This window comes from Thermobia domestica, chromosome 13, assembly GCF_964235325.1.
Source record: "Thermobia domestica chromosome 13, izTheDome1.hap1.1, whole genome shotgun sequence".
NCBI lineage: Eukaryota > Metazoa > Arthropoda > Insecta > Zygentoma > Lepismatidae > Thermobia > Thermobia domestica.
In genome coordinates this window covers 146768200-146785405 of record NC_137466.1, presented here as the reverse complement: position 1 = coordinate 146785405, position 17206 = coordinate 146768200, and the positions used below count along the sequence as shown (strand labels likewise).

General features: G+C 32.9%; 1 protein-coding gene across 2 annotated transcripts in view; it reads left to right on the top strand.

Moving 5' to 3' along the window:
- LOC145668624 (uncharacterized) overlaps positions 1-15270 on the top strand; it is a 45991-nt gene extending 30721 nt beyond the window's left edge. For both annotated transcript variants that reach the window (XM_081736666.1, XM_081736667.1), the window contains exons 3-6: positions 4595-4877; positions 6638-6793; positions 8702-8819; positions 12412-15270. In XM_081736666.1, coding sequence (XP_081592792.1) covers positions 4595-4877; positions 6638-6793; positions 8702-8819; positions 12412-14273 — 2419 coding nt within the window. In that variant the 3' untranslated portion in view covers positions 14274-15270. The remainder of the gene's footprint in view (positions 1-4594; positions 4878-6637; positions 6794-8701; positions 8820-12411) is intronic.
- Positions 15271-17206: the final 1936 nt, after the last annotated feature.

Genomic DNA, 17206 nt, shown 5'->3' with positions numbered 1-17206 from the left:
TTTTGTGAGATATGAAATGAACGTATATAAGAGATCCAGTCCTGAGTCACTCAGTAGCCACTTTTTGAAAAGAAGTCATAATTGCAATATTAAAAACAATAAAAGAAACAAAAACTATTTGAAAATGTAGATTTTTGTTAGATTTTACAAAATTGGAAATTTTATAATAAATAAAAGGGAGTTTAGATTGAATAACAATTACAGTTGCATTACATTTAACACGGTTAATTGTTTGTAGTTGCAGACATGCATTTTTGTGGAATTTTCACTATTGCTTATCTGAATATAAGACTGAATATACTAGAAAGTGAAAACTGAAATTTCGTGCACGATAGGTATTTCTCACTTCTGCTAAAAGTAATCAACACATCGTGTAAACAACTATTTTTATACTGAGGATTAATAATAATACCAACAAAAGTTGTACTAACATGTTTATAGTAAGAATTTTCTCACTGTAACTAATCAGCTGGAGGAAAAGTACGTTGAATTGTTTTAATTACTTACAGAAAATTGCTTCAAAACGAAGATGATATTAGTATACTTTATGTCTTAATACAGATTTATTAGTGTTAACCTTGAATGTAAGTCACAAATATCCGAATTACAAGAAATATAATTGAGTGATTTGAAAAAGAACTAAGGTAGCAGTTTTGATAAGTCTTGAACAAAAAGTTTTTTGGTAAAGCTTCGAAATACCTGGAGCTTCTATACCACAATGTAATGTAAAGTTTATTGTTTAGAAGTATGAAATGTACGCGTATTTCTGCCACCATATCGGAACAATGGGACTGCTCGTTATTAATTTATCAATATTTCAGCTTGTAGTCAGACTATTGCATTTACTTATTGGTTTGTATTTACCTCCTTTGTCAGCTGTGAGGTTATATAGGACGATACATATGGTTTGAAGTTTGATCTCAGTCACTAGAAGTGCTCTCCATTCATAAATCGAACCCAAGATCTCATGCATCAAAGACTCGCACGAGACCAGCGAAAAGAATCTTCCTTTCACTTTCACGATCCAAGATTATGCCCTTTAGGCTAAGGGAGACGGATGATAGAAGAAAGTGAATGATAGAAGGATTGATGGAATGAGAGTATAGGAGGAAACGCGAGTACACCGAAGAAACCTACAGACACGATGTTGACCACGACGAACTTACTTCGACGGGGATCGAACCAAGGGCTCCGCACATCGGCACTAAGCGCTCTACCACTGAGACAACCGTGCCCTCCTATACTAACGAAGAGAAACATATTGGGCCTTATGCAGAGTCATTTTGACATCATGATTAGCGTCATACTAAAGGCCTGACTACTGCACGAAACATATGTTAGTCCAACTCTTTAATATACCACTAATCACGCATCAGAACGACTCTGCATATGGCCCATTAGGTTTATCGGAAGGAACACTGCAGTCTGTTTCTTTAAACCATTTAACATAGAAAAATGGAACATTGGACTAGTAAGGGACTCGAACTCTAATATCGCACTTGCCGAGTGGGAGCTGTATGTTAAAACTAAGTTTAGACAGATGCAAGGCATTTGAAAATCGGGTTATATTCAGCCACAGACTGTTTGTGTTATCATGTCTTGCATATTTCATTTGAATTCGAAAGAAAACTTGGTCAGCATTATATATATATATATATATATATATATATATATATATATATATATATATATATATATATATATATATATATATATATATAGTTTAGTGCGTTACTCGTGATTTCATTTCGCATGTTGTATTCTAAATTCAAAATTTACACTTCAGTGACTTACAAAGAACGGTTAATTTTCATATACCAATCCATTTTGGTTACAAGCTGAAAATGACGTCAAACGAAGTTAGTTCTGGACATTTCTTAAGTTCTGGACGTTTCTTGCTGAAACTGGTTGTATTAATAGCCTATGTGGGTGTATGTGTTTAGCTGTTAGTCGACTGCTGTAGAAATAAAGAAAAATAAGAGTATTTTCGTACTTAACGTGAAAAGGCAATCTATTCTGGCTTGTTGTAGGAGGTTATGTAAATGCTTTTCAAACAGAAAGTTCTTATGTAAGTCAGATTGACCAGAGTAATAACAGAAATAACAGTGATCGATACTCTCAGCTTTCAATTTGTGACATCCTGTTCGTCACTGCATAATCGAACAAACATACTGAAATAACGTTACACTCAGTGGTGTCTTATCGAGTAACCTAGTCAGTAGATTATTGTCTAATATGATTTGGGAAATTCTCAATTCAAGACCGATACTTAATTTCTAAGTATCATGTCAAGAATAGTTCCTAAATGTTATTCATTTATGAAGCTTTGTTCCCATATAATCCCATTTTTCACATAGGGCTGTTGCTTCTAGTAATCCTTCTCCAGGTCAGTTTTTTTTTAAACCCATTCCGCATCGATATTATTTGTGAGAATTCGTTATCGATCTATTTCTTCCACTCCATATATCTCACTCTTTTTCTTCTTTCTTGATAATCATTATTACTTTCTTTCTTAATGATTAATGATCTTCATTAATGATCTTCTTTCTTGATTATCATCATTACTTATCATCATTATTACTTTTCTTCCTGTATAGTTCTCGCTCATTCTCAAAAACATTGACAAACCCCCCTGTCATGTCTCGTGTGTACCTTTAATTATAAAGTTTGCTATCTTTATTGTAGCCCCTCAAGAGCCACCACTGATTATACCCTTGTTTCTTCATTTTTCTAATTCTATGGTTATTCTATCCATCCATCGATTTTGGCATTGTTTTTTCTGCCGGCTTTATTCTGTTTAACGTTTTGTATTCAAAGATATTGTTTTTTTAAGGACACAAGTATTGTATGCGTTGATACATTCGGTAGCGCACGCAGAATTTTGTCATGGTGAGGGAGGAGTTAAAACTTCAAAGCTCATATCGTTTCGGGGGTTTGTATTCATATCTTTGAGTGATAAATGTTTATTTTTGCATATCTTAGAATCAAGGAGGGGGTTAAAACCCGGAACACCACCTTGCGTACCACACTGGTTATATTTACTTAATTTTTAATTATAACATAGCGGAACAAAGTAGGGCAAATTATTCAATTAAAGACAATACGTTTGTTATAAAAAGTAAGGAATTGTATATATGGATATATATAAATATATGGATTTATATATATAAATGGATTTATATATATAAATGGATTTATATATGGATATATATAAAAGATTTCAAAAAAACTGAAAGTAAAGTCCTTGAAGTTAGTGATTAACCTTACAAAGAATTTCGAAAATGAGCAAAGATCACGAGAATTTGTCATATACAGTCTTTATCCTTTTATGTTTTTGAGTATAAAAAAACAGGGTCATTAAGATACCGGAATGATATTGCCTCAAACGTTAAGAATGATACTTAACAACAACTGTTAGATGATAAAAAAAAAGAAAAAAAAGAAGAAGTTTACAACAAAGATAATAGTTAACAGCGAATTAATGTCTTTCCCAGGATTATCTTAGTTGGTGATAGTTATCAAAGTTGTTCACCTGTTGTTTGACTCACTATGTTGGACAAATTACATTTCAAATTCAGCAACAGTTTAAACCGCGTATCTAGAACAGGTGACTCCCTCTAGCAGAATAAGAAAAATGAAGTCACACCTGTTCAACATAACTTTTTTATTATTGTTATTATTATATCGTGTTCTTTGGAAATTTGAAGAAAATAAGCAGTATTTTCAATATTCAGAGTAGTTCCACACAAACAAAACTTGTAAGGAGGATGTGATTTCATTTTATTTTGTTCGTCTTTATATATTAAGACAGAATGGTAATAGTTAGAATCGTATATATTATGTATTAAAACAGAATGGTAACAGTTATATTAGTAATTATTCTTCTCTTTAGTTCAAATATTAAAAAAAAAAAAAAAAAAATGTAAGGCTCAAATGTTTTACAACCTTAAAATCTTCAACCAATACGGTATGTGCAGGCGAAGAGTTTTTAATCTTCCCTTATTCAGCTAGGTTTGACACTATAATATGATCCAGTCTCCAATATTAAGTTATATATATATATATTTCATTTGTTACAGTTTGCCTTTTGAGATGTGTAGAGTTATAAAAGAATATACTTTTTGTTTGTAAGCTTAAATAACATTTACTCAAGTAGAAGAAATTTCGACATTTGCATACCATTTGTTTCTTCCTCATTAATCGTATTTGTAATCATAATGATGTAACTACGACATATTAAATATTAAAGAGGCCAAATGTGCCAATCACAGTGGCTTTTTCTGATTTGCTATCTCAATAAATTATTATTACGTTGCATAACTTTTTAATTGAGCTGTGTAAACAAATACCGATTTTGTAAGCATGATTCCTAGGGATTACTTAAACTAATCTAATTCTAAATGCAACTTCTAACCTAAATTAAAATGTCATTTTTTTAAATGTATTTTCTTTCATTAACATAATTGCCTTCTTTATAGGAAGAAAAAATACAAAATAACTTAAGCTTTATAAAATGGATGTCTTAAATTTAAATACATGTAGAAAATAATGATTCTCCCTCATTAAGAGTTGTTCTTTTGATCATGTATTGTAGTGCTGGTGGACTGGTGACAGCCGTTGCACCTGTTGTTATTGAATGCAATGGCTTATGGGTCGGATGGTCTGGTCTACACAACATGGATCCTAGTGAACCCATACCAGAATCTGACCCAGAAGATAAAGCACCAACTGCTGGTCTGAAATCTAGACAAGTCGTTCCTGTACATGTAGTCAAAGAGAAGTTTGATGCTTATTACAATGGCTGCTGTAACGGCACATTTTGGCCTCTCTTCCACTCGATGCCAGACAGGGCAGTGTTCAAAGCCGAAACTTGGGAGGTAAGTTAAAAGTGCTATTAAAAGGTGTGTTGTGTTGGTCTTAGTAACTAACACTGCCCTGAAATAATTGTGCTGTAAAATTCTCTCTCGTTTATATGAGTTCATATATTTTAGAAGGCAAGAGGGGAAAAAATTATACTAGATAAAAATATACTTTGTGAACTTCCACGGTAGTTTTTTTTTTTTTTTTTTTTTTTTTTTAACTTCAAGCAAATTTGTAATGTATTAGGACACTTAAATTTACTTTATGTAACTTGTTATTAACTTGTAATACATACCTACGTATATTGCGATTTTTTATTAGACTTGTTTCATTAACAAGTGCTCGTTATAAACCGGCAAAATTTTAATGTGTATAGAAAAGGAGAATTGTATTCCTTAAAATATGAAAGGAAATCTTTACCACAGAAAACTATATTGGGTTAGTGAAAAGAGAAATGCGTACAATCTTTCTTAAAAATACCTAGCAACCCACCGTTCTTTCTAAGATCCACGAAAGGTATGGGTGCATATTCTTCTACACTAGCGTGGAAACGAATTATTATACTTTACTTTTCAATATATATATATATATATACACCAATTTTTATGCTACAATTAGAGTATTTAGGGCCTTAGGACATTTATTTAAAGTTTTGGCTAATAGATTAAGAATTCTGTGTTAAGATTGAAACAGAGAAGATCGCAAAACAGATTATGGTGATTTAAGTTAATCTTCACAAAACTTTGTGTTCGCCTATAATATTAGTAACAAGATTTGTAAGTTATACATATTTTAAGGTCCCTTTCTTCAGAATTTTTAAGTCCTTCGAATTTATTTAAATATTGGAAATGATTAAACGTCAAAGTGGAAGTGACTAAAAGACTAAACGTAATAACAACTCAGACAACAAGAATTTTAGGAATGGTCCCAAAAAATGGATCAAAAGATTGCCATCTTAGCCAAGAATTTTAGGAATGATAAAAAATATATATCAAAAGATTCCGACCTTGGCCAATAATTAATTTTTGGACCAGGGGCCACAAAATTTTTGAACGACCCTTAAATCGAGTTTTCATATTTTCTACGGAATAAGCACATCATGCTGAGTTAAGTGATTGTTTGAGTTTGGCTACACTATATGTAGTTCTCCAGATATAAGGAAATTTTTTTATTGAAATATATTGGGTCTTTTGATCCAAAAAGAATTAAATTTTTTGACATCTTTTTCAGAAGGGAAATACAGCGTATGAAAAAAATAACAATAATAATATATAAGAGTAAGTGGAGAAATGTCAGTATTCTAGGTAAAACATTAGAAACATGTGCGGTTTATGAAAAATTAACAAAGAAAGTAAAGAAAACCCAGAAAAGAGGCTTAGGTAACATTTAGGTTCCATATTCGGAAAAGAGGAATCATGAAGCTCAAACTTTAGATGTCAGTAGTAAGCACTTCTCTATAAAACTCTAAAAACTCTAATAGATTTTTAATATTATAATTTGAAGCATATATTCTATCTGTATAAGTGAAGAAAATTATATTATAAGCATTTGTCTATTAAGTGTTAGACAATCACTTGTTTTTAAAAAATTAAATTTAGTTGTGTACCCATATCCTTTTAGTTGTACCCTGTAACTTAATCGAATCTCTTTCAATTACTTGTGATTTGTGAAAACCTAGAAAATCTCCAGAAGCATAGAAGGCCCTATGTACAAAATTAAAACTGCTTAATTTAAAGTAAATTGTAGTGTATATATATGTCATTTTCTCCTCTAATAGGCTTACTGCGAAGTCAATGAAGAATTTGCCAAATCCACCTTAGTAGCTCTACGAAAAGTCGTAAAAGAATTAGATGCGCAGGGAAAATATGACACCGTTCCCATTGTCTGGATCCATGATTATCAATTGATGACGGCTGCCACTACTGTGCGACAGGTACGTAGTAAATATATTTATATGTATATATTCGTAAAAGAAATAATGATACCGTTAGACGTATACCGAAAGAGGATTTGTGTTTGTTTCGTTTCGTGATTTCGTGTTATTAATTTCCTTTGTAAATACATTCATAGTATACTTGAAAATGAAATTGAAAATTATTGATGCTGCATGTGAGTTTAAAAATTAGTTGAAGAAGTGAGAGGGTTTGAAACCAGCTCAAATCAGCCATGCTGACAGACCTCTTTGGATTTACTTGGAAAAGAACCTTGACTAAGATCAACTACCTTTACCATTTACTACCTTTACTTTATTCTTTTCCGGGATCCTTCAAGTATATACCAAGTATACAGTATGTATTATATGTTAAAACTGTACACCTAATTTACATATTACGTATTTGAAATATGTATATGACAATTTAGATATTTATGAACTTAATAAAGACGTTTATCAGTGCTATACCGTAATGACTTACGATGCCACTTACGATGCCGAGTTTCAAGGTATTTATATCAAATATATTGGAACTTAAATTTTGCTTTAACAAATGAACGGCTTGGGTGAACATAATAGTATGCAATATTTTCTAACTTTCTACTAAACTGGAAAAGAAAGTTCAATATTTCCATACTATGTACTGGAATGGCATAGAACAATCAAGCTTCCCCGCCATCTACCGGTACATTTAAGAAATTAAACTACCTGCATACTCTTCTGTGGTTCGATCTCGACCCATTCCACCTAATAACTCTATTTCACTGCTGTGAATTGATCTACTGGAGTTGATTTACTTTTATTTCTTATTTATTTATTTTTTTTTATATGTCGTAATTAGCAGGAGAGAAAATTCTCATCTTTGAATAACACAAATGTCCATATTCTGAAGAAACGTCTCGTAAAGATGCTAAATTTATAAGTTGGAGATCCAGAATAATAAACATTAAAATCGCGAATAAAAATTATTTCTATGATTTTATGACTATGCACATTCTAAGCTAGTACGATGATCTTCGTATCTTTCCACCTTTCCGTGTATATATATATATATAAAAGTTGATTAAATTGCTTAACTTCAACAGACGTGGGAATCAGTATAATTAAAACAGTACTATGATGTTGATTGAGGTCATTAATTTGTGACTAGATTAGAAAGTGCTGCCTATTATGTCACGAGTATTAGAAAAACGTTGATTATTTAAAATTAAATAAGTAAATAATAATAATATTTATGTGGGTCCTTTAGTGAATCAGGCAATTTGAAATACGTTATGAACAATAAATTAAATCATTTAATTGTTACAACACTTAGAAGTACATTGTACACAAACAAGCGTTTGGTTTCCTCAGTTTAACTCACTGAAGACAATGTCCGAAAAACATCCCTCAGATGACGACCTGTCCACTGTAGGTTCTCTCAGAGATGTACGTATTGTTTTTACACTGCTACCTTTTTTCTTTAATGTAGAAGCATTAAGCTCAAAATTTTGAACTCACGTCTTGTTAGTATGTGCTGATGGAACCACATGAATCATCCCGAAGAGCGCGAAACTGTTACCGTTTGTGGAGAATTCTTTTACTCGGAAAAAGCTCGTTTTATTTCAGTCTACGGTTCCATTACAGCTGAAATGCTTTGAATTAGGCTGCTACACGGCAGTAGTGGCATTCTCCCACCTCGAGTAAATTCAGGGGGAAAAAAATGCTGTTGCCAAATCGTCCGATTCACTGACCCACACTATATATTCAGCACATTGCATCGCAATGCGATTTTTTTTTTCTATTTGGAAAACGAATTTGATTAAAGAAAAATAGCGATGTTCACTTGCCTGTTTCTAGTTATAATGTAAGTTTATATATAAAAAACCATATCCCTTTATATAATGTACTTTTCTTTTTCTTCAATAGGTGGCTGAAGAAGAAAATCTAAGGTTCAAACTTGCTTTCTTCCTGCACATCCCTTTCCCTGCTTGGGATATAATGAGACTATTCCCATGGGACGATGAAATACTGCAAAGTATGCTTGGTGAGTATTACTACAATAAAACATGTATATTACTAAAATATAATCTGTTGGATCTCTGTCTTGAATCAGCAATCTCTCGTTTGGTTTGATGCAGTTTTCCATATTTCCCTGTCTTAAACCACTATTTTCATTTTCGTATAACTTTTCTTCCCTATATCGTGTACTATTTGATCTGTAAAAGTTAATTTTGGCCTTCCTCTGGGTATTTTTGTTTTTGCCATTCGCTCTTAACTCCAATATTGTGATTCCATTGTGTCTCGTAAAGTATCCAATCAGTATACTTTACGCTTCTTTTCGAAATAATTTTCAGTATATCATTTTTTCCCCTACTATTTCCAGTATTCTTTTATTCGATACCTTATCCATCAATTTAAATTTCTACCATTCTACTATAGCATTCACAACAATTTTAAGGTTTCCAATCTCCGTTTTCCTTTCTCGTCTAAAATCCATTCTTTACGCCCATACAACACACGATACTTCGTACGTATGTTTTCATTAGAATTTTCTTGACTTCTGTAATGATAGTTTCGGTCAGGATCTTTTTTTTCTTTCTTTCTTTCTTTCTTTCTTTTTTTCTTTCTTTCTTTCTTCAGATGCTTTCTTCATTTAGCCATACTAGACTTAGTAACACAATGTATTTAGACTTCTAACTTATAGCTCTTTATTTATTTATTTAGTGCATTATAGATTTTGAATAGAGCAGGAGCGTCATTTCAGATTTTGCTTGGGGGGGGGGGTGGCAAGACCCCTTGATATAAGTAAAATTTCCCGTTTTTCACTGATTTACTAGTCTTCTATTGATAAGATCTATACCAACCTCAAACTCAGGGGGACAATTGCCCCTCCCTGCCCCCCCCCTAAATGACGCCCCTGGAATAGAGTAGGGACATATATGAATCAATGATTACAGAAGGGGCCTGAGTTCATTTTGTGTTGGTTTGAGATATTAAAGAAAAATTATTTAAATTTATGACTGCAGGATTTCCTTGCACTCAACGTATAGTTCAATGTTCATTTACACCGTTGTAACGCATTTTCTATACACAACGTTGCATGTACTCCTAGATAATCGAAAAAGTTCGTAGACTAGATTTCAGAAGAATGTGACCAGATTTCATTTCCTTAAACAATCATTGATTCATTTATATAAGCTCGAATGTGTAAAATAAGTTCTCATTGGTATTATTGTGTGATATTATGCTATTTTGGTTTGCTTATAAGTTTTTCCTCTCTTTAAATTCGAATGGAAAGGATGTTTTAACCACCATGTAAGTTACTTTTAGGTATATTCTTGCATTTTTTAAATTTGTGTGAGTACATTTAGTTCATTTTTGCACCTAAGAATATCATTTGTAGTTAGTTTGAAATATACAAACTAAACCTTAGAGTGCTATCATGTTTATTCCAGGGAGATAATTTCGACAGCCGCTACTGCTCTCATTCTCAGCCGGTACAAATATGTACTTGAAGCGTTCGATGATGAGAGTAGTAGCTGCTCTCGAAACGATATTGCTGGGACAATCATATTGACACAGCATGATTAGACATATCATTTTGTTATATAGTTAGTTGTTTGTCTGTAGTTTTATTAGTGTATTGGGAGACCTTTTATAAAATGATGAAGTTTACTTTTATTCATAATGCTGAAAGATGCTTTCGTGATGAATGAATATATTTTAATAGTAGTTCTATTCTATTCTAATATTATGCGGATTGCTCGAAATGTCACTCGTACGCAATTAATGCAATGTGAATTGAAAATGTTAAATAAAAAATAAATAAACAAAAAAAACTTTGCGTACAAGACATGAGAGTATTTAACAAAGGCACTTTTTTTTTTTTTTTTTTAAGCACCGAGGCTATGTGAAATGTGTACCTACAGTTTAAGGTGGAATCCGAACCACTATAATGCATTCAAATTTCAAAGGTGTACTACCCAGGTCTCCGTGCACCATAGGTGCACGGTAACCACTGGATTAGCGGAGAGCATTTCTTTATTTGATTGTACATGATTCTCGGGACTAAATGAAGACTAAGGAAAAATAGCAAGCAATCTTCATTTGTAGATTTTTTTAAAAATTTTCTTTTTTAATTCATTGGCAACCACATTATCTGAGTAATAAGTACTGAATAGGCCTATGATCACATCGGCTTTAAAAGAAACGGCATCCTCTCTCCAACTACCAGAAAAATTTAACTTTTATAGTCACTTTAAGTTAGAAAAATCCCATACATTTTTATCTATTCTTTAAATAGTTCACATTTCTTTCTACTGTATTATTTCTGCTGAGTGAGTGAATAGGAATTTCCCTATCACTAATTATTATTCCTGTAACATAGCCCAGGAATTCAGGAAAATGTTGTGAAATACTGAATTAATTCGGAGAAGTTTCCGAGAATGTGAAATTTTTCCGACCGGATGTCATTTTTTGTATTTTTTTAAAAGGAAATTTGAAATTCAATATTGAGTTTAGTCCATTTTTTTATCACTTAAACAAGGATACAGAATAAATGCAAAGAAATGGTTTGCGAACTGTTGAATAGAATAGAATGAAAGTAGTCCGAAACCAATACATATGGTATTTATTTATTCCTCGGAAAGCCAAAAACACCTGGTACTGAATTAGCCAGTTTTCAATAATCTCTAAATTAACAAGCACAATATCTTAATCGTATAGATTATTCCTTAATTACCTATAGTTTCACTACGCACAGCTGATCAAAATAGCATACATACCTGTAACAGTTTCTTAAAAAAATAGATAAAGAAATAAAACAGAAAAATCAAATTACCAACGTTGTCTTGAAATTGTAGTATGCTGATTTAAATGAAAAAGTACCATAGGTTTGCTACAATTGTTTATTACAATAATTTTACTGGTTTGCACTCTTCTTTTATTTATTTTTTATTTATTTATTTTTTTTTTTAACTGAAAAAGAATTATTAATCATTGTAGCTTAAGTAATGTCATATTATGGTCGGGGCAGATGGTCCATGTTCAGTGGGTGACATGTGGTTAGTGCATCGATAGTAATGCATTATTTCTGCTTTCGTAGACCAAAATTCAATATCTCTTAATTTAGTAGCTGTTCTCGAGTCAACATCGAGAAATCGGAACCCCACCAGCAATTGAAACTAGAACCTCGTGCGCCAATAATTTAGCTACCACCAAGCACATACTACAAAGTTTATGTAGAAACAAGTAATTTGGAAAGCAAAACGTATTGAAGAAAAAATTACGAAGACCAGTAATGTAAAATTTGCTGTATCTCCAGAAAAAGAAAAAAAAAAATCTGTATAGGCTAAAGAAATCTATGAAAAATGGTCCTGACGTGTTCGGATAACTAAATGAATAAATAGTCCTTATTACTAAGTTCTTCAAGAATATCAATCTCTTGATAAATGGAGAAAATGTAGACGAGTTAGTCTATCCTCTTCCAAACTATTATTATTGTGTAAATTGGTTTAGGGTGTATGTACGTTTTGGTCAGCTGTGCGTTTCCTTTATGATCTTAACAGTTGTAATAAACAGAATAACAATTAAAATGCTTTCACTAAGGAATTTTGTCCTTTCTTGTATCTTTACAGCATGTGATATGGTGGGTTTCCACATCGAAGATTATTGCCTTAACTTTATTGATTGTTGTCAAAGACGCCTTGGCTGCCGAGTAGATAGAAATCTTATGCTCGTGGAGTTGGCGGGAAGAACAATCCACGTTAAGGCTCTCCCCATTGGAATTCCATACGACAGATTCGTGCAGTTGGCTGAGACTGCACCCAAAGTCATCAAGGATGAGAAAGAGAAGATAATTTTGGGCGTTGATAGGCTAGATTACACCAAAGGTTTGGTCAATAGAGTGAAAGCTTTTGAAAGGCTATTAGAGAAACATCCAGAATACATTGAAAACGTTACTTTTCTTCAGATTTCTGTACCTTCAAGAACAGATGTTCAAGAATACAAAATGCTGAAGGAGGAAATGGACCAACTGATTGGGCGTATTAATGGAAGATTTTCAAAGCCTAATTGGTCACCAATTCGCTACATTTATGGTTGTGTTAGTCAAGAACAATTGGCAGCATTTTATCGTGACTCAGCTGTAGCTTTAGTGACTCCCTTGAGAGACGGAATGAACTTAGTTGCTAAGGAATATGTTGCATGTCAGATTAGAGAACCAGGTGTACTTATCCTGTCACCGTTTGCGGGAGCTGGAGGAATGATGCATGAAGCCTTGTTAGTGAACCCTTATGAGATTGATGAAGCAGCTGATACAATTCACCGTGCACTTCAAATGCCTCTGGATGAACGTGAGCTCCGTATGACTCAACTGCGTCATCGAGAACAGATAATGGATGTTAATTACTGGTTGCATTCTTTCTTGTCAGCAATGGGAGCTATCTGTGACGATGAATATGATCCTCTCAAAGAGCACACTATGCCCTTAAGGCTTGAAGACTTCGACCATTATCTCAATAACCATATTGACGATAACTGCAAACTTAGTTTGATTTTGGACTACGATGGGACATTAGCTCATATGGCCTCTCATCCTGATCTTGCTATAATGCCTGACGAAACTAAGAAAGTTTTGGAACGTCTGTCTAATATGCCTGATGTAAATATTGCTATCATATCTGGACGTAGCCTTGAGAATGTTAGCAAAATGGTTGGACTGGAAAATGTAGCCTACGCCGGAAGCCATGGTTTGGAAATTCTTCACCCCGATGGCACCAAGTTTGTTCACCCAGTGCCCCAAGAATATGAAGAAAAACTGAGGGAACTGATCAGGTCACTTCAAGATGAAGTGTGTCACGATGGTGCATGGATTGAAAACAAAGGTCTTTTACTTACATTCCACTATCGTGAGACCCCTCTGCATCTGCGTGAAGGCATTGTGAAACGTGCCAGTGAAATATTTAAACAAGCCGGCTTCGAGCCCCATAAGGCCCATAAGGCCATCGAGGCTAAGCCACCAGTAAAATGGGACCAAGGACGTGCATCTATTTATATTTTAAGGACAATGTATGGTGTCGATTGGTCCGAAAGAGTGCGCGTTATTTATGCAGGAAACGAAGATGCAATGCAAGCCTTGCAAGGAATTGCATGCACATTCCGTGTGGATCCTTCTCCTACAGTACGTACCGCTGCGAATTTCAGATTGGCAGGACCAGATGCTGTACTTACAATGTTACGATGGGTGGAAAAACAAATGAATAAACGTTCGCCAAAATTATCTAGGTCACCAAGGCTGAGCAGTTCTCCGTGTTTACTGTCGCTTGATTGTATTCACTCCCAAATGAGTTTCGAGGAAGATGATGAGAACAATGAAATTCCTAGGAGAAAAAGAAGTACTCCCAGAACACCTACTCTTTTCCCATCCAATAAGGGGATGAAAGCAATAGTCAGGAGTGTGGTTCTCTCGTCAGAGGAGGTTTTAAACAAAGCAGTTTGATCAAATATCAAAGAATAATCATTTCATTTTCATTGTCATCATCAAGTTAATCATTACCATTGTCTATGCACTCCCACATATGTATGTATTTGTTCACAAATCATAAATATCTCTCTCCTTTTTATTATAATAATAATTATTATTATTTTTAGTCGAAAGCATTTGTATACATCATCTTCATTTTTATGTACATTAAATAAGAAAAAAAACGCTTGTTATTAACGGAAAAAGTTTGTTCAGACACGTTTGTATGTATTGAATAAAGGTTTATTTAGGAAGAGGAAGCGCATATACGTTGTTTGTGTGAACGTTTGTTAAGAGCAAAGCAATCAGTGTCCGTATTCAATATGAACGTTTGTTCATGTAAAGAAAACGTTTTTGTATAATAGGTAAAGAAGAAACAACTCATAGACATCAATTTTATGTACAGTTAAGTAAAGAAAAATATTTTTGTTGTACATTATCATTGTCATTATCATCATCATTATCATCTTATCAATTAACTCATTCATGCATATCAAGTTAATATGTTTTTAAAGTAATATTTTTAAAAAAACCATGAAACATAAATATATATTCAAGAAATGTGATATTACTTTTTTTTTTCTTGTTTGACTGATCTTGAGGAAGAAATGCAAAAACTCTGTTGTGAATATTTGTTTCTAGTAATAATTATTATTATTTTATTATACTCAGTGTATGTTAATAGTATTTGACACCATACTTCGGCAAAAAAAATGTAAGAAAAAAATAAATTAAGTGAGATAATCAATGCAGAAAAATCTCCCACCTAGTTAAAGAATGAAAAAAAAATGTTTCAAATGGGAAACAATTGTTGTTAGTACCTGATAAAAAAATGTTCTCAAGAAAAAAGAATACTGACTCATAAATATATATATATATTTTTATTGTAAAGAGTAAATAAATGGTGTTAAATTTTTACATTTTATACTGTGCATAAGCATGTCTGAAATAAATACCAGTTGTTACACCAATACTTTTTGGTAATATTATTGTTTTATTTCCTGTTGTTTAAGAAACCTTTAGATAGGAAGATATTATTAACAATAAACTACTCTAATTATGTGCCTCTGATAAGGTACACATGCTAAAAGTTGATTTTACTCATCTTTCTATCATGGATGTAAGTAAAGCACTAGGGGATGTAAATTGTAATTGTCTAACGAAAATAATAATATTTTACAAAATATTATTGACTTCTATGAAATTAACTATTATTATTCAACTGGCAAAAAATTGCAAATACTACATGATTTCATTTGGATGCCATTAGAATTAATAATCTCTACATTCATTGTGTACATTATGTTTTGTGTATACATTCATTCATTCATACGTGTGTTCAAACCATTCGTAAAACTCCAGGCCATCTTGCTTTTAAAACGTAAACGTAAAACGTGAAAATTAATTCTTTTGTCTTAAATCTTGAACATTATCTTTAGAGCCTGAAAATCCACATTCTCTTTAAAACTTGAAAGTGTACTTTCCTTTTAAAACTTGAACGCCAATCTTCCTTATAAAATTTCTCTATGGAACTCTGAATGAAATGGTTTGAAACATAAAGTAAAAATTGAATCTTTCCTGGCGACGTAATTTAAATAATTTTCTGGTTATCAGCTAGGTAAAATATTGACTTCCGATGCTTCGAATGCAAACATTACATTCATCTAAACGGATTGCTACGAAGAGATCGGAGAATAAAAACGGAAATAGAAAAACGATAGTGAGCACTGTCCCGCAAGACTTGTAGACCCGGTCCTGTACGGAGGATCCTCTATCAAGTTCCCAAGTTCCGCATATAACTTACTCTACTAAGGAACAAATAATGGTATGGTCAGAATCTTTTAGTTCCCGGCTTCTAGCATTTGCGGAAGGCTATTTACCAGGATTCTATAAGCGAAATATGAAGAAATTATGAATAATAGGGTTAGTAAAATTGGAAGGGTGTAGCAGGATAAAACTCAGCAAGCTGAGAAAACCATCGCAAAGCTAAGTTCTAACATCTGGAAAAACTGTGATGTCCAGTTGTAGGCCGAACAACGAAGTGCGGAAAACCAAATCCGCAACTGCTAGTCATAAGAAAGAAAAAAAAAAGTTCCTGAATCCCGTTCCGTGTTTTTCAGGATTCAGTTATCATTAGTTGTTTATGAATGAGTCATTGTTTGTTAGGTAAATCATGAAGTAAGTAGGATATACTTGCCATGTCTTAAAACTGTTGTTATGACTATATGTTAGCATATGTTTTTTTAAAAAAATATTTTTTATATTTAATGATTATGATTATGAGAGTGAGATGATCGTTAATAAACGTTCGTCAGTTGATGAGGTCACTAGGGATATGAGAGTAAAATAATAGTAATGTTTGTGAGTTGGTGAAATGATAGTTTATTTATCTTTTCCTGCTTTATTGATCGGTAACAGGGAGCCTCTAGTCTCGGTTTTATTCTACTTTGAGGGAGGAATGTGTCTATGTTTATGTTGTTCCGATTGTCCTTTGGCACTATTTGTGTAGGATGTTGTGAGCACATCTATGTTTGGTATACCAGTTAATCGCGTATTTCCCTAGATTTTACATTAACGAATTGTTGATTTGTAGTATTTGTCCGTGATTATCTATGTCTCTATATCAGTGATGCCCTGTTTCTTAATTGTCGTACAGATTGTCTAATGGCATATTAAAGATGACGCGTAGTACCCTGTTTTGCACTTTCTGTAATCTCATTTTGTGTGTTTTTGTTGTATAGCCCCAAACTGCAGCCGCATATAACAAAGTGGGATGTATGATAGCTTTTAATACAAGCAGTTTTAGTTTCGTACCCAATTTCCTATGACGTCGCAGTAATAGCAATAGTTGCATTTTTCAATATGCATTCACTGCTGTTTTTTGTGCGTGAACTTCTCATGTTAGCACC